We start from the raw sequence: 26,907 nt of genomic DNA on the forward strand, positions 1-26,907 counted from the left end.
AGTCCATTAATCGGACACACACAGATTCTTTCCATTAACCAATGCACAATTCAGTCCAGGTTCCCTCATAAAACTGTCAAATTTGCAAGCTTAAGCAACCAGGAAAACAGAGATCTTGCCAGACCACCCCGAGCGTAAATACCTTAGCTGAAGTCTGTAGTTTACACATATCTCTCTCTTCCTCTTGGTAGAATCCATAATCCCAGTGTATTTCATAACTCACAAACAGAATAAAGATATGTTTACTTCCCTCAGTTTATCTGTAACGTTTTGAGCCCAAACACCATTACCCTATGAGTACTGGGGGCAGAACTGGCCCAATCCCTCCACTAGGCAAACTGAGCATCCAAAACTAGTCATATCTATATTCATAATGAAGGTAATTCAATGCTGCACAATAATATGCAAGTTAGTAGACTGTAACCTGTAGGTAATAATACCTATAGAAAACTGTATCTGGGACCTAGTCATAAACACAGTGACATCCCAGCAGCCACACCATTGACCTGGTAATTGGTCAGATCATATCTGTCAACATCCCCCCTCAATGGCAAGAAAAGAGGACTGCCCCTGAAGTTGTCAGCTCTTGTTTAATATCAAACCAAAAAACACCTAACAGGACTTGTGAGAGCCATTGTAGTATCTTTGTTTATTCACTGGAGTCTGCATACCAGGACAAGCAAGTATGTTAAATTTTTCACTCCTTTTGTCTTGCTGTTGCATTATTGTCTCTTTTCTGTAAATATTCTATTTGCCCAATTTTTGCATATTCATTATTAAACCATATTTTCAAAAGTGTTAGGACTGTCTCTAATGTACTAGCGCAGAACTCAAAAGAACCCCTGCCTCTTCCAAGAGTAATACTTTAGTGCAAATCTGGATATACTGGTCTGTGGTGACAGTGTATGCTGCAGACTTTTATTTAAAGTCATAATTGTCATTGCTGTTATTGGGAAGGGTTGATAGACCCAAAGCTATCTGGTGGCAGTTTGGGGTTTAAAGGGTTAATTATTTAGTTAACTAAACCCAGTGACAATCGCTCTCAGTCTGTTGACACATAGATTGTGGTCCCACAAGCTGGAAAATCTTTGTGCAGGGCGAGGCTAAAAAATATTTGTGAATAAACCAACAACAAAAAAAGAAAAACAAATATTTAGACAAACTCCAATAAACATAGCTGCAGGAAAAGTTGAGTAAAGTGAGATACACTTGATGTGATAATCTTTCTTTTGCCAATCTCTGTGCCAAGTTTTGTACTGAGCTGTTTATCTCCCTAAACCTACATTTTGAAGATTTTCCATGGTTTTTTTTTTTGGATTATACACAGACCCAGCAGAAAAAGCTACAGGCAAAATACACCATTCTGTTTATTCAGGACTTTAGGCAAATGGGGTTAATTCTAAGGTAAAATCTTTTCCTCAAGCAAAGTCAACGTTCACTTTGAAAAGTAAATGTTAATTTACCATAGTGAATACGGTGAAGCTGTGCCTACTTTAACTATCAAATTCCCGTGCATATGGTATGGATTTCCATGTGAAGCAGATAGTCAAACATGCTGAGCTCACAGCGGATTTGGGATTTCAGTGTAGCACAGGCAATATGTTGTCAGCCCAAACAGGAGGTTAGAAGCACTCTGGATTTCTAGCAGATCAACAGATATTTCTTTTACTTGATGTTCTTAAAGGGAGCAAACTAATTTTAATTTACAATTCAATTTTTGATTGGCTTTTTATACTGGAAACCAGACAAATGCATAATGTACATAAATTAAAAAAAAATATTATAAATAATAAACTCACCTCAGGTAAACCAGAAATTTCTCCTTTCTCTAGAGGCTTGGTGATGGACGGGGTATACATCTTCGACTCTGACAAAGGTTTTGCCTTCATGTAATGCTTTCCTGTTTCATATATATCTACTTCAATCATCTTCCCCATGAAGGCTGGATCTTTAGGAACAAGGACCTTAACAAAAAAAAAAGCAGAACTGATATCAGCAAAATAGGCACTGGTCATTTCACTCGAAGGGCTGGGGGCCATCTTTTTCAAACTCCACTTCCTGGTAACAACAATCCCACACATACCCAGTCTGACCCAAATGCCAATTTCCTTCACCTCCACATAAACAGCAAGAGCAAAAGTCAGCCAAGGCTTTGACAATGTATTATGTCAGAGACTTTGTGGTTTTGTGAATAAAGATTCTATGAACTGACTTTCTATAGCTAGCATGAAATCTCGTAGGAGCTGCTCCACAGCCAGTAGAGATGCTGTAATACCAGGCTACACATTCAATGAGATGTGGAGGATGACAAGAACTGTATGCATGCAAAGTAAAGAATCTGCATTTACTGATCCTGGCTGCTATGCTGTTTTTTACCTTGAAAAAATTGTAAGTCTATATATTATTGGACCAAAGAACAAGTTGCTTTAGTTTTTAGGATTACAGTTCCACTATTATAACTTCCCCGTGTTAGCCTACAAACATGGGCAATGTCTGGCTTAATCAACAACAGTGCAAGGAGCAAAGGAAGGGGAATGTGTTCAACTAACAATTTCAAAACCCTTATCACTAGACCATACAGAACGTCCATCGCACGAGTGTGAATATACATTTATGTTAAAGTGGACTATCATCCCTGCTGCAATTGCAGTGATAGATAAGAAATATTTATCGCTGTAGCGCACGCTGTCCAGAAGACCGCAACCTTAAGTGACATGGGTTATGAACGGGCGTGGAACGGAGACGCGTTTCGGAGCATGCACAGAGCTCCTTCTTCCATACCCATCTGTCTGGCTAGCATAGCGGGTTCTCACATGGTGGATTGAGCCTCTGCACTCTGACAATTTTATTGAGCCTGTCTTAACTACGAGCTTGTGTTTCTAACCGTCATTATTAAAGATTTTTCTGGATATATTGCACTTAGAAGTGCCTTCCTGTTCTATCCACTTCCACATGCAGTTTGCTTCAACTCCCAGAGGTGGTGCCTGTTATCCAGTGTCTCCTCCATCCCCGACTGACATCTCTTGGTCCACAACCTCCTCCATTGATGCGCCCTATACATATCCTCTACTAACAGCAGTTGTAGCTTTAGAGAATGATAAAACTTGTATTTAAAAGGAAAAAAGTGACATTTTATTTATAGCTGCAGTTTGATAATTTCTTACTTCTCTTGGGGATCCTAAGAATGATTTTTCCCTACCATTATTTCTGGTTCTATTGCCAATCGCCACAAAACCTCCTGTTGTATTCTCCATTATTTAAAACATATAAACATCCAAAAAGGAGAATCAGCAGAAAATAGATTGGCCACAGTGACCTAGACTACCAACTAAAAAGATATGCACACAGGGAGGGCATGGTTTTCAACGGGACACCTATTTAAAGACTTGCATTTTAAGAAAGAGCAACAAAGCACAATGATTGTGTAGCATTGCAAAACAGGACAAAAAAACCTGTATGTAATGACCAAATAGGGTCGCCCTAATAAATATTATAAATACAAAGGCACAGTTTTTTGGGTTTTTTTTAAAGAAAACTTGTACTGAAAAAGAGACATGGAGGCTGGCATGACTGAGCTCCTTCTAAAAAGTCAAGTTGCTCAGATGTCATACTGATCCTCTGGGTGCAAGACTTCATTGACCCAAATCAAATATGCAGCAAATGAGGTCACAACCCTTGTATTCTGTTCCTGATCAGTGACTTAGAAAGTAAAAACACTGCTTCAGACTGACAATAAGGCAACTAACATTTTCAGAACATTACTCAATGAAGGTAATAGGAATGTACATATTTCTATGATCCCAGGTTTAAGTTAAAAACAGTTTACACACACTGATAAAATGATCTACACCTATAGCTAAGCTCTTTTACGTGTAGAACATCTAAATAATTTCAAGGACTATACATCCCTTTTAACTATACCAAACCCTAAACTTAAATGTGGACATACCCCTTTAAAGAGAATTATTGCAAATGTATGCTGCTAGCTAGTTCTATCATTATACAATTCCAACATAGTGCCAACACTGCAAACTTCACTTCGCAGTTTAGTTAATAAGGCTCCACTGCACAGTGAAAGTAGCATAGGGCATGGAAGCCATGCCAAAATGGAACTACCAGAGTCTCACTTCCTTGATGGTATGGTTATTTATTTTTAGTGTTGGTGCCTTGTGCTTCCCAGTGTTGACTGAGGACTTCCATGGCATCCACTTGTCTAGAAGGCCCATTTTATGGTAAATCACAAAAGAGGAAAAGCTCACTTAGCCTGCTAGCATGCACTTCTGAAATAAACTCCTGGCTCCCTGCCTCCTTGTCAGACAAGCTGAGGGCAGTTTGAGTGAAAAACTGTAAAATTGCACAATAAATATGAACTAAATCAGCACTGTGCATCTCTGATTGGCAGACTATAAAACTGCACACAGGCTGTCATGTTAGAGAAATTTTGTCTGTGCTTACAACAGGATCGGCAATGAAAGGCTGAGCACATTGTCACTCTCTGGCCATGCAGACAGAGTAGTAGGGCCCTAATGGCTATCTGCTGTAAAAGGACCCTTATAAACATAGTTTGGGTGGGTAATATGGGAAATGCTATAGATGACATGATAGAAATGCGATTTTCAACAGCCTCTATTGACACATTTGTGCATAATTTTTAAACTACAATGGTGAAGGGTTATGACCTCTGTTGGGGTTTTACTGTGGTTCTCTGTGACATTTACCTTCATTTCAAGGCGTAGTGACAGTTGATTAGGGAAGCTCATAATGTGAGAGCTGTCGCTAGATAAGGAGGTGAGGCAAAATCTGCCAATGAGAACAGATCTCAAATGTGCACAAACGAAAATGTACACCTAGGTTGATTTCCCCTGGAGGTAGACCAACGGTGCTCCAAAGCTCAGTGTCTTCCAGGCACATTAAACAGCATGGACGTATAAGGTGAAAAGCCGGCAACTCAGTCTCCTGATAAAAGTACTTTATTCATAAAGTTTACAGTGTTCAAGCTACAGACGCTTATGCGTTTCGGTAAAAAAAGCTATGAATAAAGTTTTTACCGAAAAGCGCAAGCTGCTGTACCTTGCACACTTCTTCCTTCAAGATTTCAAATGTGGGATTTGACTCCACTTCATGAGATTGCCTTATTCTTCCTGTATTATTGCCTGACAAAAGTGAGAAATAATGTTCTCAACAAAATATAAACCATAATAAAGGTTTTAATATAAAAAACCAGCGTCAAAAAATATTGAATTCCTAAACCAATGCTGCTGCTTTTTGTTGACAAACCATCAAACAAAATAAATAAAAATAAAAAAAGCACAAAAAAAGTATATATACAAATAAAATCACAAAATGTAAATGAAAAATATATAAAATAATGTCCAAATAAAAGTGCAAAAAATAAAAGTCCCAATCCAAAAAATGAAGATATCCTAAATCCAATGTGCTCCAAAGAAATAAATGAAAACAGTGCCGTATGCAGAAAACTTCAGTGTATTAACACCATCCGTGATAACCAACATATACTGCACTCACCGAATATAGTGGACTTTTTTTTTTGCGCAGTGTTTTTTTATTTTTATAATAAAGGTTTGACAGAATTTCTAATCCTTTTCAAAGTGGAGCTCCACTTTGAGGAGGAGGAAACAACAGAGCAATATGAAAAACACAACTCTATATTTTAGGAGGTGGCATTTTATATTATAACTATAGCATAGTAAGAGTGGCATACGTTCGCATTAGCTGTCCTTTAGCTTAAAACTGACGTTTAGGTATGCATATTTTTACATAGTTACTTTGATCCAGCTTGAACCAATGTAAGCATGCATGTGTCATACCTGGAAGATTCCTGGGGAAACTGGAAATCACTGAAGTAGACATTACTACTACAATCATTACCGGTAGCTTCTGGGTCCCTGCTGTCCTGCTACTTAGTGAACACATGGGTTCACTAACTTGCATAGGCATCATTAGGAGGACACTTTGCATTTTTTTAATGAATGCAAAGCGATCTCTGATTGGATGAGGTAGAGAGGCAGGGTGGTGACATTCATTTACCCACACTTGTAACAATTTTTTATTCAGAACGTTACAAGGCTTTAAAGATTACCAAATGTAAACTTGTAATCTAACCATCTGTTCATATTGCTTAATGAAATATAGCAAACTCAAGAACAGTATCCTCTGCCTCATAGTGCCCATATGGATGTACTAAAATTAGTATGAACACACAACTGTATGACAATGGTTCCTTGGGCTTCTGCAAATTCTATTTTTAGTTGACAGATAAAGTGTTTTTTACATTCTGTTTGAATTGGCGAGCACCGTTTTTACTATAGAAATGTTTTTTCCAGTTGTGTTTTATCCAGCTACAGTAAGACACAGAGGGATTTTTTATCTTTAGTCATAGCAGGCTTGTGCCTATAGGTGACACTCGGGCAGGGGTGCTAGACAGAATTTTACTTTCATCATAAACAGGACAACGCGCAGAATAAAGTGTACACTTATCTAGAATAACTGGTCAAAAAATGCAGACATGCTGCACTTTTCCACACAGAAATTCTCTACAGCTGCTTCTTGCATTTTAGTGTGAATTGGGCACATAGGAAACATTTTTTGTGCCCTTGCAGAGATCAGCATTTTTGTAGTGCAAAAATGTGCAGGTCTCTGCAAAAGTCTCCTTAAGGCTCTCTTCTCATCTGGGCGTTATGTAACGCACGTAGAATTTCCACGATCACAAACTGCTAGGCTAATTTGACAAACTGCACCACGCATATTCAGGTGCTATTCATTTTCAATAGCACCTAAAACGCTGTGCAAATGGAGAAACAGAAAAAGGGCGCACCGACCTAGTGCATTATCGTTTAAAATATTTATTGAAGAAATAAAGTAAGTATCATACTCACAATAGATATAAAAACACAGGCATGTCAAATGAACAAGATGTATGATCCAAACAACATCTGAGTCCATAAGATGGAACCCTGGATGACCAACTGGCTAACGCGTTTCGAGGACACAACCTCTTCCTCAGAGCCAACACTGCAGGAGACTCCTGTAGTCCATAAGATGGAACCCTGGATGACCAACTGGCTAACACATTTCGAGGACATAACCTCTTCCTCAGAGCCAACACTACAGGAGTCTCCTGTAGTGTTGGCTCGGAGGAAGAGGTTGTGTCCTCGAAACGCGTTAGCCAGTTGGTCATCCAGGGTTCCATCTTATGGACTACAGGAGTCTCCTGCAGTGTTGGCTCTGAGGAAGAGGTTGTGTCCTCGAAACGCGTTAGCCAGTTGGTCATCCAGGGTTCCATCTTATGGACTCAGATGTTGTTTGGATCATACATCTTGTTCATTTGACATGCCTGTGTTTTTATATCTATTGTGAGTATACTTATTTTATTTCTTCAATAAATATTTTAAATGATAAGGCACTAGGTCGGTGCGCCCTTTTTCTGTTTCTCCTCTGTTGAGGGCAGCAAGCAGTGCATATTCCAGAAAATTCCAGAACACTCCTATTGGGTCTACTGAGTCTTTTCCTAGCGCAGGAGAAAAGTGTTTAAATATCTCTGCAATATTGGCAAACCGAATTGTGCGAAGCGTGCCACTCAAAAAAGGAGGGGCGGCCTCTTTTGGGGTTACAAGGTTTGGAGAAATTGCAGTGTGACTTATTGCGTGACAATCGTGGAAGAAACACACCGCTCTTTAGGTGCCATTGGAAATCAATGGCATCTGAATACACGTGTTGTGATTTGTCATTATTATGCACAGTGTTTTTAGATTGCGGGCAGAATTGCAGCGATTCTGCCAATGATACAAAATGTCCAGATGTGAATGGAGCCTTAGGGCTAGTTCACACTAGATGCAGTTCACTGCGCTTTTTCTCTGCATCAAAAATGCATGCACAGTGTTTTTTATGTATTCCAATGACCCTGGTTCACACTAGTGCAGTCAATTCCAGTCAATCTCAGTCAAATCTTGAATAGGCCATCCAGTTTTGGTCACAGATCCTCACTAAAGCACGTGCGTGTAGTGGAGTCAGTACAGGGAAAGGCAAGAATGCTAATTAATGGGCTGGAGGACCTCAGTTATGAGGAACGACTACCAACATTAAACTTACTTTCCGTGGAGAAGAGACGCTTAACCACTTCCCGTCCAGCCCATGTACATAAATAGCCGGATGGGAGCAGTGCAGGAGCGGGTGACCATTTATAAACGGTCTCTGCATTCACTGCCTGTGCCTGCTTCTCCACACAGCGGAACATCGATCGCTGTACGGGACCTCTGTGTGAGGTGCCGATTCATGTGATCACTGACTGGCCAATCAGTGATCACAGGAACAGTAGTAAACAAAATGTCACTTCCTGAAATCATTGCCTTGTACCTTGTGACAAGCTGTGACCAATCACAGCTCTTACAGTATTTCTCAATGGCTGCAAGAATGCAGCCAGAGAGAAGGAGAAATGATTGCTTTTGCAGCCTTTATGGGTGTAAAAGCAATCAGTGTAAAAAAGAAAAAAAATCTTCATCACCCCCCACAAGTAGTACAGTGTCACTATGGTGACGGGATGTAAAAAAACAAAAAAAATTAGGTTGAACTGGTGTCTTTAATCAACTTTACCAACTACAGTATATAACTATAAAAAGAAGGTCATGTGCTGTAGGACACAAGGAACCAGCTGTTTATGAAAAGTGTATGGCCAATACGCAGTAGCTTGTTATACAAGTATTAAAACTTACCTGTTCATAAAATCGATTGTGGGCAACATAGTACTGGTGATCAAATGATTCTTCTGTAACTAAAACTTGCTGTTTTTCACCCACCTGCAAAAAAAAAAAAATGCATAAGGTATATTAATCATAATATAAAAACATATCAGTATTACACGTATTATAAGTAATAGGATAAGGATATTACTTTATTTAGTTATTTTATTGGTTTTTTTTTCTTTTATTTGCAAAAACTATTCCTAGGAACAGCTGGTCAAGCTGTCAAATCAAAGACAAACATATGGGTCGTATCAGGGGTTTTATTTGATTCTTTACAACAACACATTTACGATATATTTCAGCCAAATATTGCCTTGGATACTCGACTGCACTAAGACAATAGTGTGCCAAAAATGTACTATTATATTTACAGGCTCTGCAAATATTAATATTTCAACCTTCAGCTGCTTTAACTAGTAAGCTAGTCACTAACAAATCTGATTATTTTAAATCATAACATAAAGATCAAGTTATTACAGTGGTTGAGAATAGGAGTGCGATATATTGCATGCAGCACCAGAGCACGTACAAAAGTCTTCAACTAAAGCATGCAATACCTTTTACAGCGCCTGGAGAGTATAATGTTTCATATGAAGGAATATAACACGGCACCTAGTCCCTGACCTCCAAATTCACAACTGGTGTGCATTTCACTGACTAATTTTTATATAAAATGTTATACAGTAGTGTAATCTAGCTTTTTGGGGAAGGGGTGTATTGATTAAATCAAAAGTATTACAAGGATTCTATAAAAAAACAAAAAAAAAACAAAACTAAAATATTAACATGTATCTATAGGAATTTTTTTATTTTGGGGGCAGACTGTCACTTTTTATTGTCTGTTCCAAATGGGAAGATTCACCCCTCTGTTTGTCCGGGTGACCTTAGTCCCTGAGAAAGCTGGTTAATGGAAATCCAAAACTTTAGAGTTTTCACAATCTTCCAATGTAGACCCCTGCTTCTGTCTGAGAAATCCCCTCACTTCAAGACACTTTCCTTAGCTTCCTACTGTGTCTCCAGGTCTGGATGTAAAGGAAAATTTCCCCAATGGTACAGAAGCAGCAAAACAAATGAGCTGGAAGGGTTTCCAGCCCTTCCCAACTCTATCCTAATAATAAAAAAGTCTATACATACGCTTTAAGCATTACTGACTTCATTCTGAAAAATGACAGTTCTCTTGCTATCATGCAGTCATGCCGATTATCTCATTGCCATCTCTTTTGTGTCACTAATTTGTAAAATGTAAACAGATCACAAGTTCTAAATTGCTGCATATTTGGTTCTAGGTCAGTGACTCCAAAAACAGTGACACTACAGAAAGTCAACTAGCTTTTTCAGTTGGAAGTCAGCAATGGCTGCCTATGCATTTTCTCACAACTTATTTCTTTTCAAGAATTCCACAAAGATGTAATCTGCATCATTTAAGAACGGTAAGTGTAATCTTTAAAGCAAATGTAAATCCAAAATCTATTTTTCAGTATGTTTGGCATTGTGTCTTACTATATACAGTTTTTTAAGCAGAGTCTTTAGTAAATATGTTGCACAGTTTCTTACATGGAGATACTACCAGTAACAACACTTCCTGTTGCAGACTGACAGCACTAAGCCACTACCTTGCAAATATTAGAAACATTATCAATCAGCCATGTGCACTACTTCAGTTGGGCACCTACAAGGACTATCAGATAGACAGCCTATTGGCCAAGCGAAGCAGCTTGCAAGGCAGGCTGACAACACTGCTCTAAATTGCAAGGCATTGACTTTGAGTTGTCGATTTGCAACAGGAAGTGGAAAAACTGGCAGGTTTTCGGCATGACGCTAAACATACTGAAAAACAGATTTACACACACTTTAAATTACACTTACTTTCTTTGCGTTCTTTGCTAGAAATACTTACACTTCACGCTCTTCCCTACATTATTTGAAATTGATCCCCATAAAATTTGTATGGGTATGAGTGACAGCTAAAATTTCTCTGTGGCATTTTCAGCAATGTACACTATGGAGGTTAGTGTAATGGTTTACGCTTGCGTTTCCAAACGCTGCACACATCAACTTGAGAGTGGAGCATTTCTTTCGATACAAAGTATAGAAAGGAAAAATATAACCAGTCAGGGAATGAAAATGACTACGTATGGATATTTACAAAGTACTGCTATGTAGTGGATAAGCAAAATACTGTAAAACTATTTGGAAGCATACACAAAAAAATAAAAGCCTACATAAAAACAGATGCAAGGTAATAAACAGTTGTGTAAGTTAAACTATGCATAAAAGTGGCCACCCGCCCAAGTCTATAACTGGCTTATGAAGCAAGGACACATAAACAGGCATCACATAGTGAAAAAAGAGGGAGAGAACAATGTTCTTGGACAACTTGCCAGCCAGCTTGCTAACAACCGAATTAACCTGTCTAACAGTATGCATTTATAACAGGGGTTTAGTTAGCACACATTTGCAAATACATACGTAAGCCACAGAGCCACGACACAGCACCCTGATCATCTGTGGTCCTAACTCTAAAATTTGTGAGTCCCCATAATAGAGGCACATGCATTTAATGGATAGATCAAGGGCAGGTGGACCTGAGGGAGCCACCCCTCTTAAAGGCAAAGGAGCGCACTGGACCCCAGCATGTAGCACAATGGTGTAAGTTAAACTACCCTATGACTGAATAGACCAGATCATAAAATAAATACTTTGCAAAGAGCAGCTACAGATGGTCTCAACCTTTCTCTGGGCTGACATTTCAGTGATACCCAGAGATAAAGACCTCCTTTATGTAGTTGTCAAGGTACAAGGTATTTTACCTTAATGTATTCTCTGCATTAAGGTAAAAAAACTTGTTCCTTTACAATGACCTTTGCAAAAAACCTGCTGTGTCCAGCTTACCTTCCCGGGCTCCACTAAATATTTACTTGAGCCCGATTTTGATAGAGAGCTGTGCGCAAGAGCAGTGGCTCTCTCTGTCCAGTGCACATGGAGGTAGCAGTGGTGCTGTCAATCACAGCCGTGAGCAGAGAGTGGGTGTGAGCCGCTCTGTGTGTGTCTATGGAGGGGGGGAAGGGGCACTTGCCAGGGGAAAAGTAGTCAGGAGCAATGATGGGGGACCCAGAAGAGGAAGATCAGGACTGCTCTGTACAAAACCATTAAACAGAGCAAATAAATGACAGGTTTATTTTTTGAAAAAAAAAAAAAAAGCTTTATAATTACTTTAAGTTGCGCAAGCTATAGTCCAATCTCCCTATTGAACTGCAGCCTCAAACTTTTATCCAAGATTTAGCTAAACCTTTATCTAAGATTATAGGAAACAGGTGGGGTACAACATTTTACAATGCATCCCCCCCCCCCCCCCCCCCCGGATCAATCTGCCTTCATAGCACTTAAAGAAAAACATGATAACACCACACAAATCATTGATCTGTTGGCTACAATAAGAGGTAATAACATTCCCAAGTTTCTTTTGTACACAAATGCAGAAAAAAGCCTTTGACTGGGTGGACTGGCATTTTTTATATCAAGTTCTAGCCCATATCTATAGCCCTCAATTGCTGCACACTTGGATTGCTCTCTACCTCACTCAAGATTAATGGATCCTTCTCTCCCTACCCTTCACAACTGCTTTATCTATTGTAGACTTTTCCAATTTAGGTCCCCCAACATTACTTCAATTCCATTTGTTCAGATGTTCATCAAGTTCTTCTAGCAGGGGAAGCCTCAGGGATAGACAGAGAGACCTTTCTGCTACTGAACACAAGGCAGGAATAAAAAGTCCAAACCCTGCCTACATGGCTGATCACACGACCAGAATCATAGACTACTGCAGACATATGGGACTATATGCTCTGGGTTTCCCTGGAACAGCACTACTCTCTGATCTTATTATCAGGGGCTCCATAGGCAGGGGTATTGCATACACATGCAGTTATTGGCCCCACCCTGTGTGAAACTAGTAGCTTATTTTTACGTAAACTTCCTGTCTCTCATGGCACTCATAACAGTCACACATTTTATGCAAGGCTTTACTGTTCTTCCTAATAACTATGACATCCCTATACTGGACATCTGGACCAAACTACAATACTCCCACATTTTATTTTCACTGCCTAAACCACACTTGCTCTATGGGCTCATCCCAACTTTGCAAGGGCCACAGTACCTTGTGATACACTGTCTCTACCTCAAATCGACTTCTAACAGACACTAAATCCCAACAATTGCCCTTCTTACAGAAATGAAAACAGAACATTCAGCATACTTTCATAGACAGAATTTTATTTATTGCCCGTAAGGCATCAATCTTCAGAAAATACCAAGGGATTAATTGTATTAAATTAAAAAACATGTAAGCGTCTCCTCATTAGTAATCACATTACACTATTGAATCCAATGATGAGGAGAGACCATTACCTCTAAAAAGCCCTCATATAACTTTGGTCCCAGTAACTACAAGCTACTCCTACTGCTATGTTACTTACACATAATAAAACCATGGTGCATCAATTATGGTATTAAATTACCCTGTGCTCATGGCAATTTGTTGTGATTAGGTGGCTAAAGAGATAAAGTAACCAAGAATGAGAACCAATTGATGTCACAGAAAGATGTTCAGTCAGAGATATTATATTATTAACCTCCATGTTCAAAGTATTACCATTACTTTCCTGTTATGGCTTGTCTGCAGTGTGATGTAGCATGACCGTACAGTTAAACCTGGTAATACACACCCCGCCTTTTTAACTTATAATCTTTATTATTTTTTACATAAAGACAGTACAGAGTGACACAATGGTCAATAGAAACATTGTTAGAAAACATACCCCCTCTTTTCACACCACCTCAACACATGTAGGTAGAAGGACCACATGAGCCCAAAAGCCCTGGCATAGGTGTGCAAGAAATGCATTCAAAGTAGAAAAATACAGGTATTTTGGGGCATTTTCAAGTGGAAAAAAAAACACTTAAAAGTCATAGTCATCTACAGGACTATACATGTCAAGTACAGAATAAAGATAAAAAGGGTAACTTCAGGTTTGCTTCAGCTTTTCAAATAAGTTTAATGTGTATCTGTGGGTAAAGCTTGCCATACACACGTAAAAGGCTAAATGAAAAAAATCCAGCAGATTCCTCCATTCATTAAATAGTGTGAGTGGATGAATTTCCCACTGCAGCATTGTATACTGATAGCCGCCTTACATGAAGTTAGGTTTTAGCTTGCGATTTTGCAGGCTTTGGCTTAGCCCATGAACTAGGAACCTTAGCAGAATCGTTTTGCTGTGTTAAAGAGGATAATGCACATTTTCATCAATAAAATTATTAGAGTTATTTTTACAGGGTACTAACATATTTTTTCTTATATTGAATGTAGAGAATTGTAGATTAGCCACTAGAGGAAGAGTAAATTAGCTATTGGAACAAATCTGCCTAACTGCTTAAAGCAGAATTAAACAGCATATTAGCACATTATCACACTACTTCCTTCAGTGCTGCAGTGTTCTTGGCTATCATGTGCGCATCCATCTTCTCCTAGTCTAACGTTTGGGTACAAGCTCTTTAACCTCCCTGGCGGTATGATTATTTCAGATTTTTGGTGCTGAAAGCGGTACCATTTTTTTGCATGGAAATATGCATTTTTTTTATTGCACGCCTGTAATTTTTAGGAATAACTCACTGAAATCTGTCCGAACAAGAGTCTAGTAAACATGCCAGGTATGATAAAATTTTAAACACAAAATCATAAATTATAATTTAATAAATAATCATAAAATAATAATATAATAATAATAAATGTAATTCAATAATATAAATCAAACCAAAAACACTGACATTTTAAATATAGCGCCAAGTTCGCACATCACTGAGCAAAGTCGCAAAATCATTTTCAGTGTCTGATGAGGAATTTCCCCACAAATCATTTTCACTCAATTCAGCAAGTGGTTCTAATTTACTATTGCTGTTCTCTAGCTGGTCTAAAACCGCTTTTGACCTAAAGGGAATCTTTTTGGATGCCATGGATGTTTCTCAGTTTCCAGGCAGAAAGAACAGTAAAAATGTAGGCAGGGCACAGGACAAAGCACTCGGGACAAAATATATGTGAAATGGTTTGATACAGTAATGTTTTGCTATGTGATTTTAGTGAATGCCACTTTTTGTAATTTTTTAATTTCCCGCCGTTCCATGCCCCGTACGTCCCGACGCTCGCAGGGGACGGAACCCAGAAGACAGATGCCGGCATCTGCCGGATTACATTGCTGGAGACACTGCAGGAGAGACATCGCGGGAGCGCAGGACAAGGTAAGTGATCGAGGGATTGTGGAACAGCGCCGCATAGTATTCCCGAGTGTAGCTCGGGGTTACCGCTTGTGGTACTGAAACTTTACCCCGAGCTACACTCGGGAATACCACCAGGGCGGTTAATAGCTTGATTGGCTTGGCTGCGATAACTTCACTCCTATGCATAGAAGTTGCATTTTCTTGTCACAGAAAGGTTCCATAAATGTATGCGGAGCTGTCATAATATCCTACTTTAGAGGCCAACTTCAACCAATGTTTTGCATTTTTAAATTTTTTTAGTTTTGTATAGCGTGGGAAGGACTAAAATTTTGGTCAAGTTTTCATTTCTCTCTGTAACCCTATCACGGAGATTTTCCTTCACTTGTTTATGTGATGAATCTGAGCAAGAAAAAAAAAAAAAAAGGGGTAGAAAATGTAGAAAGGAATGGGCAGCAGAAAAAAAAACACTGCCAGAAGTTCTAACATTTCCCCATTGGACTTTGTGTGTTTGTTTTTACGGTCTCATGTACAAAACGAGGTCTGAGGGCATGTGCAAGTGACCGTACTCACTAACAGTAATAGTTGATTGGGGACAGTAATTAGGGAATGATAAGAGCAAAATGTTGAATGTGACCAGTAATCCCAACTGTCACAGCCACATTAACAAAGCTTCCTTGTCTAAAAGGTTGTAGTGTGACAAAATATTCTATATTCCTATATTCATACTACTAATAAAACAATGGTGAAACTGTGCATAATAACTATAAAAGCTGTTTAGGATTAGAAGCTGAGGCATGCATCACAACTCTAATATGTACATTACATTTTTGACCCTACTTACTAATGACCTTAAAAATGAACTTCACTCCTAACCACTTTTTTCAGTCCCCTCTTATTTTGTTCACTGGGCCGTTCCCAAAAACATATAGCACACATCCAGCAAATCCAGCATTATCCTGCTGTGATCTGCCAAGTGTATTTTGCAGATCAGGCCCAGCGTGGCTATCCGGCTATTCTGACATCAGAAGCCGGCTGTTTCTTCCTGGTTCATTCAGCTGGCCCCTTGATGACGTGTCCCAGGTCTGTCGTCCTCCAGATGTATGTCTGCCCTGATCTGTCTGTTGTGTTACAGCTCATGCTCTCATGGATATGTGATGTGTATATCCCATCTCAAAAGCAGTGAAGGAGACATCATTCTTTCCTACAGAAGAATGACAGCTAGAGGGCAAACCATAAAAATAAAAATGTAAAAAAAAAATAAATATTGAATTTGACATTTGTGGTAGGGGTGATGGTGGGAGGACTGCAATGGCCCACACTTTGGTTTTTGTGTGAAGGTCCTCTTTAAAATGTTAACCATCAGATTTTCCTAATATCATAGCGGTGAAATAAGAACAGAAATCTGTGTGTTGTATTTTCAGGCCATAAATATATTTAAATGCCAAATATGTTAAGACATAAACTGAATACAGAATTAGATAAACTTTAATTACAAACATGTTTAGTACAAACAAATGTGTATAGTTTTAAAACACCATTTAACCCCCAATGTTCTGGTGGTCTAAAAAAGCTGATGATACAAAAAAAAAAAAATCATTTGGTATGTATAGAAATATATTCTTTTGGGCATTACTAAAGAACAGCTTAATGCATGTTTTGCACCATCAGCAGAATAGTGAGAAATGAATTGCTTTCCACATAAATAAGACATTCAGAAGCATTTTAAGGAAAATGAAGAGAGACGCTAAGCAGTAGACTCATATCTCTGCAGCAAGATGGTCTTTCCTAACTCATTCAAATGAAACCGTCCCTCTCCCCAAGCTTCAGTACACATGCATGATGCAGAAATTAACATTAGGGCTATGCAACAGATGTATCCCATGCAGGCAGTCGCCCTTTTGCCATTTGCTGCTCTGGTTTTTGGGCTGAGTGAGCAGGATGGATTAAGTACAGTACTATAAAAGTTACAGAAGGACAGGCTCTAATGGTGCCAAATTAGCATAAGAAAAGAAAGCGCCTCAGTCTTTGAGCAGTGGGCAATGCATCTCATTAAAGGCAACTGAATAACCATTATTTGGTCCCCTTCTGAATACTTCTGGCAGCAATACAAGCGAGTGTGTGTGCGTGTTTGCTTTCTTGGCCCAGGCTTTCCAGCTTCAGGGTAAATAGCTCCCTTCTATAGCTGTGCACCTGCAACTGACTGCTTCATTTTGATTTGGTCTCCTGCTGTGAAAATGTAGCTTCTTCAAGCATATACAAGCCTTGCCATGCAGTTCATAAGTAAATTATATTCAAGGATGTCAGTTGTGACCTAAAAATGACAAGTGCTTTTCAAACTATATGCTTGCTGTTAACCACTGGTCCTCCTAACGAGAAAACCAATACCTGATAGACTCATTAAACATGGAAATAAAATAGTGTGGTGTTTACTGCATATCTGGAGAACATATGTGACATTTTCCATGAAATAATGGCAGGTACCTGTGTTCCGTGCATATGTACTACTTTTCAAAACTGAAGCACACAAGGTGCTGAACATTTGTGTACAGGCAGGCCTTTTGATATATTAATGCAATAAACAATTGTTAACTGTCTGTTCACAATCTTCTTGATGATTTACACTGAGCTATGCATGTGCAGCTCAGAGTAAAATCATGGTAGCCATCTGGTATCAGAAAGAATTCCTGTGTACATGCAAGGGCCCACGTGGATGCTGTTCTGCTTCACAGTAAACAAGTTCATAGCTTTTGCTATCCTCTTTAACTGTACCCAGGCATATAGGTTCTTCCCTTCCTCTCTCACAGCTCTCTAGCAGTCACTAGATAGCACCTATGAAAATGTAGACCAAAAATAAGACTACTGAAGGTAAAGTGGGTTTTAACACAGTCTTTTTGGATACAAAGACATTGTCACTCATTTCCCAGTTGTTTTTTTTACTAATGGTTGGGAACAGAAAAAATCTTTTTTCCAGCCAATGGGAAAAGGAGAAATGGAGGAAGCTATTGTTAAAGTAGGTGAAGTTTTCACAGCTGCTATCTTCGAATCGCTGAGAGAGGGTGCCATACCAACAATCTTCATACACTATTACCTTTTGTATCACTCAACCCTTCCTCCTAGATTGTAAGCTCTAACAAGCAGGACCCTCTGTATCCTCTTGTACCAAATTGTATTGTAACTAGAATGTCTACCTTCATTTTGTATAGCGCTGCGCAAACTGTTGTTGCTATATAAATCCTGTATAATAATAATAATAATAATAATAATAATATACAGAGGTACCATTTGATAGGAAAGGAAATAAATGGTATTGGTCACAATAAAGTGTCACTAAACTCAGGACCCTGCATCCACTATATCTAGTCTCCCACAGTACACAGAACATGGAAGTGCAATTATTTTAGTAAATATATACTGCTAAGTACCTGCTAAAATGCAAAATGTTCTCATCAGCAGGTAGAGCAGTCTTGTGACTTCTATCAGTGTCCAGCCCAGCACTAGCTAAGGCTTGCAGGAGGAGTTTTCTTTCTGCTCTAAGAAGATGGAAATCCCCTGACCTCTGTCTGGACAGTACTGATTGGCCCTGTGCTGATCACATGCACTCTCCCAAAAAAAAAAACAAAACAAAACAAAAAACTCTCTAGCAATATACACCAAACTGAGCATGTGCAGGTCTGCAGTTCAGTCTGGAGATAAGTGGTGGTCGCTTGAAAAAGGGGAGGAACAGAGAAAAAAGAATCAAACAGCCTTTTTACACAATGCAGAGGATTAACCCCTTAGGTTCCACAGTGAGTATAACAAGCATGCTTTACTGCATATACAGACTGATTTTACTATTCTGGGTTTAGTAACACTTTATGGCGATTGTAGCTGTCTCAGTGCATTTGTAAAAAAGCTAAATTCTGTACATGACATCTTTTGAACTAAAAGTTATTGTTTTCTTGGGACAGGCTTTTTAGAGACACACTAGCCTTATCATTAATAGCAAGTCAAACGAGTATTGCTTTGACTTGATGAAGAGAGTGGATATCTCAAACAACTGCCTTTAAAATGAACCGTTCCTGCAAGTAACAAAAAGTGTTACATACAATAATTCAACTGTAGTGTCCAGATTAATATTACGCTATACTAAATGTATTACTTGTATACAGTATGCATTGTGAATTATCTGCAACTTTAAGGTACAACCTCAAAAGCTCTGACTCAACACAACCTCCCTGCAGCTTTCTGCTGCAAAAACAGAAATGTAAGAGGAAGGTACAAAACAGTTGAATTTTCACTGGTGAATGCTTAACAAAGGCAGCATAGATTAATTAAAAAAAAAAAAAAATCAAAGTAATTTTTTTGGTGGCATGTTGGTTTTGCTTAATATGCCACAAAAGCCTTTAAAGATAGAAATGTATATTTGTTTTACAAGCAAAAGTAGTGACTAGACTATAAAATAAAAAGGCCAATATTGTGTTAAAGTGTTAAAAATTGTAATTCCCTGGTGTAACTGTTTCACACAAAGTAATCAATATCACAGTCAAAAATCACTGAACAATAATTAACCTTTGGAATGTCTGTGAACCTTTTCAATATGGCCGAGCATTACACAACTTGTGGTCACTCTCTAAATATTGTTGGACTTGTTAAAAAATAACAGTCATAACAGCAACCTCTATACACAGTCTGTAAATGCAAAATTAAATATAAAACTATGTGATATATATATAAATATAGATAGATATACACACACACACACATATATATATATATATATATATATATATATATATATATATATACATACACACACACACACACACACACACACACACACACATATATATATATATATATATATATAAGAAAGATTATACATCTGCTTTTACTTTAAAATACTAACGGAGTTAAAAAATAGACTACATAATTTCTAACTATGAAGGTAAAATAAATATGCCAATTACTAGAATGTACTTAAATGCTGTTTTTTGTACATTTTGTAGAGTATGAAGTTAAAAGAAATGTATGAAGCCAATACAGCCTACTCCATCAAGGAGAAATGTATACTTTTCTTACATTTTATCTTTGTGGAACACTATAATGAAATGCATCAATTATATGATATGTACAGAAAGCCACCTATATCAGGCTTTCATAAGCAATATTTTTTTTAATAGTTATGCTGTTTCATTCACTACAATGTTACTGCTATCATATATTTGCCTGTGAAATGCAAAAACCTTTAAAAACCACGGTACTGACTGATTCAGAAGTGAACCGAAAGCCTCAATAAATTCCCATTACTGGTAATACTGATAACTAAAAATTTAAATCATATTTATGGAGTTCTGTGCTGATATCTTTCCAGCAAAAGTTTAAAACAAAATAAATTAACAACATATACAAAATGAATGGATTAGTATCATACTCCCACTTCTGTATGGTTTCAAACTCTTAAGCGATAAACTAATTTTTTTTAAATTAAGCAAAACAAACGTATTCAATATTCAGCAAATTTAAATCTTTCTTAATGTGCCACGTCAAAATAATAAATAGCATATATATTTACTTGCGCTGTCCACTACATCACCATTTCAGAGAACAAAATAGGAGTATTTGTTACATAATAAAGTCAGAGCATCAATAAAATTGCTAGTCTTCTTACAAAGCGATTGCAGAATGTTGTATAATAGACATTTATACAATGCTATATACTTTTGTGTTATTTCTTTTATCCTTTCCCAGACTAAATGATGCAACTTGTAATTTGAAAGGACTTAGAAACAAGTCTCTTTAGACCAAGCATGAGGAATGTTACCATTCTGAAACAAGTAGTTTGCACGACGGGCAAACATTTAGCTTCTCAGAATGTACAATGTCGAATCAGGCTTCTCTAGGATGGGCAGCTATTGCTATGAACACAGAAAATGAAAGCTCAGAAAAAAAAAAAGATATACAGCAGTCTTGGAGAGGGTTTGCTGGATAGAATACAAAAAGGCTCTTTTTATTCTTGGTGAAAAGGCTGATCACCATGGACAGCAGATGGAGTTTACGTGACTCAGTAATGCATTAGCTGCCACACGTTCATCTGCATGTCCCTGAGCAACACATACAAAATGGTTGCACAGATGAGATCTGCCACATCACTCACACACTCACACACAGCAAATGAGAAGCCTGTGGTTCCTTTTAGAAAGTTAACTGGCAGAAATAGTGAATTTGTCACCAATGTTCTAAGGGGATGTTCAATGCCTTAAGTTACCACTTTGGTTAGAATTTAAGTAAACTGTACTGCAAAGGAAGCTTTATGAAAATAAAATAAACACTAACAAACCTACTGTAAAATGGAATTCATTATAAGATCTTCCAAGTTCCAAATAGGGGGGGAAAATGTCAGTATTGACAGTAAAATATACAGTCTATATATATATATATATATTTATTTTTTTTTCAGGCCTTTATTTTTAAACCTTCTTTAGCACATAAACATCTGTGATCACTGCTTTGCAAAATGTAGCCAACTAAAGGTAGCAAAGCTACGTTATGGTAGATGGTGTCTCAGCAGTTTCTGGTAGATTGATGTATATTTTAATGGTCTCCCAGGCTGTAACAGCACAAGACCCATTCGCTTGGTACAAAAGGAAAATTTGGGATTGATTTATTATTAGCTCAGCATAGAAACCAATCAGATTCCAGGCTTTTTTTTTTTTTACAAAGCTTAAATGAACAAGCTGACGTTAGAAGCTGATTGGCTACCATGCACAGCTGTATCATATTTTGCACTGTCCAGTTTTAGTAAATCAACCCCATGTCAACATTATGAAATTGAATTTTAACACTGCCGAAATATACAGAGAAAACAATGAAAATGTTGAGAAAAATAGCAGCATACTCCTCCCAGTATAGTCTTTTTTAACCACTTGCCCTCCTGAGGATTTACCGCCCTTACTGACCAGGCCATTTTTTGCGTTACGGCGGTGCGTTACTTTAACTGACAATTGCACGTTCATGCAATGCTGCACCCAAATGTAATTTAGGTCCTTTTTTTCCCAAGAATTGAGCTTTCTTTTGGGGGTATTTGATTGCCTGTGTATTTTTAATTTTTTGCTCTAACAAAAACAAAAAAAAAAGACCAACAATTTTGAGAAAAAAAAACAATATTTTGACTATTTGCTATTAAACATGTCCAGTAAGAATTTCTAAAAAAATCAAATTTAGGCCAAAATGTATTCTGCTACATTTCTTTCCAACAAAAAAAAAACCAATACGTGTAAATTAATTGGTTTACGTGAAAGTTATAGCGTTTGCAAATGGTGGTATATATGCTAGGATTTATTTACTTTATTTTTTACTTTAACTAGTAATGGTGGCGATAAGCAACTTACAGCAGGACTTCGGCGGGCATTCTGACACTGGGGGGAACTGATTTGGTATCACTGACATCCCCAGTGACACCAATACAGTGGTCAGTGCTAAAAAAAAAGCACTGACACTCTACTAATGGCACTGGGCAGGAAGGGATTAACATGAGGGGCAATCAAAGGGTTAATTGTGCACTGTGTGCTGTTTTATTATGTGCTGTGTCTGTGTGCTTCACTGTAAGGACACTGCTTTGCATGGCTGTACTGTGCACAGCCATCCAAAGCAGTGTGCACGAGCTGACAGGGAGAACTGGTTTGTTTACAAACAGTTCTCCTCCCCGTCAAAGATGCTCGGCAACCACCGTGCGCCTGCGATTAAACACCGGCAGGGACCGAGTGATTGACAGTCATGGCAGCGAACGTATGTATACGTGATTTTGCGCACCCGTGCCGCCCTGTAGCAGTATTTCTGCTATAGGGCGGTCGGGAAATGGTTAATAAAATGTTGTTACATAAAAAAAAACAAACAAAAAACCTCTGTATACACACTGTAAAAATTTTAAGTCATAAAACACCTATATGCAACACAAACACCAACTTTTGAAAATCAGAAAAAAAAAAAGAAGCAGTCGGTCTCAAAATCTCACAGGGCCACACTATGATATTATAAAATGAAAACAATAAATAAAGAAGTGAAATCTCTCCATGCTCCATAAATTGATGTTATCGGGCTGAACAGACATTCATTTACATAAGTAGTGAACGATTTCCACATGATTTGCATTAAAACAGATCTCCATTGCTCAGATAACAGGACGCAACATGCAAATCTTTGAATTTTGATTGGAAGGTCGAACTCATTTGCTACATAATCTGACATTCCTCAGAGGGTATCACTAGCCCAAGCCGAGCATTTGTTTCTGAGGTAACGACTTACATTGTTAAAATGTTATTTAATTCCAGCACCCTGTGCCGATATAAAGCTTGCTGACCTCAATGCAAACTGGAGTTAAGCTTATGTGTTTAACTGCTTGAATCCTATCTAGCGCAGATAAAGCTACTGACTGGATAACTCCTGACACTTCAATGGAATCCTATTAAGACCCTTTTCTTGCCACATATCACGTTTACTAAACAGCGCTGCCAGTAGACCTCAAAGTTCTGGAATAATAGGGACAGTATTATTCAGGGTGTCATACACAGCAAAGATTAACATTTAAACATATACTATGTTTTGGACTCCAAATGGATTTTCCTAAAGTGTACAATGTATAACCAGCGCATAACACTTATAAACAACTATATTAAGATTTTAAGTGGGGTGTAAACTATGAGTAATTTGAAAACAAAACATGTTTAGAATTTAAAGTGATTGTAAAGGCAGATTTTTTTAACCCCTTGGCGTCGGCGCCTCCAAGCCCTTTAAGGGTTTCAGAAGCCGGGAGGCGGGGTTTTAAGGTCATGTGACCGCTGTGATTCACCTCACAGCGGTCACATGACCGAGAAAGGTCCAGATCGAAAGAGGAGATCGGGACCTTTCCTTGAGTATCGGACATGTGTGCTGGGAGCGTGCAGGGCATGCGCTCTCAGCACATATGTTTTTCTTAATTGCACGCAAATGTACGGCCGCTCAGCGTCAAGGTCCAGACGCCAGGAGGCCACACATTTGCGTGCGGCCAGCGCAAAGAGGTTAAAATAACAAACATATTATACTAACTCTGTGCAGTGGTTTTGCACAGAACAGCCCAAACCTCCTCTTCTCGGGCCCCCATCGGTACTCTTGGCCCCTCCCTCCTGCCAAGTGCCTCCACAGCAAGCAGCTTGTAATGGGGACAGGCTTGCTCCTGAGCCACTGCTCTGTGTGCCCATTAACACACAGACATGGCTCAGCCCAGCTCCCCTACCTCTCTCCTCTTTGGCTCACTGGCTGTGACTGACAGTAGCGGGAGCCAATAGCTCCTGCTGTTGTCTCAGCCAATGAGGAGGGAGAGACCAAGGAGATTCAAGGCTCTCGTGCACATTGTGTCTGGTGTGTCTTTGGATCAGAAAGTGAAAAGAGAGGTTACTAACAGGAAACAGTAAACGAAAAAAAAATTGTCTTGGTGAACAAAGGGTTAGAACCAGTGTTGAGTTTATTTTATTGCAGCTTGGTTCCCATTAGAAACCTGTACTTGTAACCACAGAGAAAATGAAGGAAATCTGCTCAACAGGGACAAAGATTAAAAATAAAAACAGCATCAGGAAACTAATGAGGATATCCATCTGTCCTCTCCTCCTATTAGCATTTTATATTTTTTATCTGCCTGGAGTTCAGCCTTAACATAATAGGCAAGAGTTTCCTTGCAATGCTCCTTTACAAGCTCTATTGGAACTCTCAAATCCAGGAATAATAAGCATTAAAAGTGATTGTATCAGTAGTATTTGTTTGTTTTAAAATAACAAACATATCATACTTACCTGCTCTGTGCAGTGATTTTGAACAGACACTCCAGATCCTCCTCTTCTCAGATCCCCTGCCGGTGCTCCTGGCCCCTCCTTCCTGCCAAGTGCCCCCACAGCAAACAGCTTGCTATGGGGGTATGTAAGAAGGCTCATACCCGAGACGCTGCTCTGTGCGTCCATTCACACACAGCTGCGATTCTGCCTGGCCCCCAGCACTCGCCTCATTGGCTCAATGGCTGTGACTGACAGTAGCGTGAGCCATTGGCTCCCGTTGCTGTCTCAGCCAATAAGGAGGGAGAGACCCTAGACAGCCGAGGCTCTCGTGTACATTGCTGCATCGGGATGGGGCTCAGGCAAGTGTTAGCGGAGCTGCTGCACACAGAAGGTGTTTTACCTTCATGCATAGAATGCATGAAGGTAAAAAATCCTTGAGGCTTTACAACCACTTTAAGATGCTGTGGCAGAGTTTTGAGTTGACCAACATGCCACTCCTGCATGCAAAACGTGGTGTGCCACTGTAGTGGACAAGTGCACTTTAAGGAAGATTTATCTCAGATAGAATGCCTTGCCTCTTAGTAACCAGATTCTAGCTCCTTTATAGCGAATTGATAATCTGTTTACTGTAGGGCAAACACAATGACACAGTCTTCCCTCAGACACTGTTATAATGAGTCCCAGTGTCATAAATGGACTATACAACAATCACAAGTCTGCTCTGACCATTCCCACGTTTTTTGTCTGTTGTTTTGGTTATTTTATTCTAGGGCAGCATTAACTATCTGTAGCGCTTCTGTTGTTTTCCTTTCATGATTCCTTAGTGCGGCCCTTTTTGTTTTCTGCACTGCGATAGAATATGACTTCAGGGTTTAAACAGGAAAATACAGCAAAAGTCTGAGTATTTTTTAATCCTTACCAGACAGGAATTCAATTTTAAAAGAACACCAGGTTATTTGTTGGTGAAGGATACACAACTGCCACACCAGAGAGAGGATACAACAAACAGACATGGGGGCAAGGTGCTTGTAGCTGAAAATGTCGACCCCATGCTGGCTACAACACATCAATACTTTAGGGCCAATAGGGAAATTTAGCATTTGTGCCAATCAAATCAGTAACCTTTGTAAAACAAGCAACAACTGAGCTGACAATTGTGAGGTTTCTTTTCTTTAATGATGAGGACACCTGTCTTACCAGCACCAGCAAATCATTTCTGAAGTCAACAATGAATAGCTGTGGCTGTAAACATCAGCCAGGATTGATGGAATCCAATTCTATAGTTTCTCCATCACCCCTATTATTCTCGTTAGAGTACAGCATTGATAGGTCCCAAGTGGGATAAGCTCTGTAGAGCCGCACTGTTATGCCACCTTAAGGCCTATGAACACAGCAAATGAACTTCGCTCATAACAATTATTCTTCTAATTAAAATTACATCCATTCTAGGCCAGCTGTATTCTACAGAGACTGATTCACTGTCCAAGGCAGCAGCATGGAGCAAAACCTAAATCCAACAATAATGGGCAAGGTCATAGAAACATCTCATTTCATAAAGCACGTTCTCCAACCCCAAATGCTTGCTAACCAATTTAACACTGTTAAAGTGGAAATCCCAGCAAATACATATATACACAATTCAAAAACATATATTTACTGTTTTACCTAATGAAGGATATGTCATTTTGACCAGCTATTCTTGTAATATTGCACTCCATTCAGCAGCAATGCTCTCCAGCCTGCAGAGAACCTAAAATGCAGGCAGGGACACTTATATATGTATGAGCCCCCACTGCTTAGCAATGGAGAAGCAGAAACAATTGTGATTATTGATTATGACAAAATCTACAGCACATTTTTTTTTTACATTTGTGGCTTATGCACATTTTGTTTAACCACTTGAGCTCCAGAGGATTTACCCCCCTTAATGACCAGGCCTCTTTTTGCTACTCGGCGCTGCACTAATTCAACTGATAATTGCGTGGTCATGCAATGCTGCACCCAAACAAAATTTACGTCCTTTTTTTCACACAAATAGAGCTTTTTTTTCAGTGTAATTTGATCACCCGTGCGCTTTTTATTTTTCACGCTATAAA

The 26,907-nt window shown here is 38.7% G+C and overlaps 1 protein-coding gene across 3 annotated transcripts in view; it reads right to left on the bottom strand.

The window, feature by feature from the left end:
- Positions 1–26,907, bottom strand: part of CDKAL1 (CDKAL1 threonylcarbamoyladenosine tRNA methylthiotransferase) — a 951,890-nt gene that overhangs the window by 92,885 nt on the left and 832,098 nt on the right. For all 3 annotated transcript variants that reach the window (XM_089682258.1, XM_089682259.1, XM_089682260.1), the window contains exons 14-15: positions 8,730–8,813; positions 1,800–1,964 (exon numbers count right to left, since the gene is read on the bottom strand). In XM_089682258.1, the coding sequence (XP_089538384.1) occupies positions 1,800–1,964; positions 8,730–8,813 (249 nt within the window). The remainder of the gene's footprint in view (positions 1–1,799; positions 1,965–8,729; positions 8,814–26,907) is intronic.

This window comes from Staurois parvus, unplaced genomic scaffold (genome assembly GCF_062004578.1).
Source record: "Staurois parvus isolate SC_StPar_1 unplaced genomic scaffold, SC_StPar_1.0 ptg000287l, whole genome shotgun sequence".
Lineage (NCBI taxonomy): Eukaryota > Metazoa > Chordata > Amphibia > Anura > Ranidae > Staurois > Staurois parvus.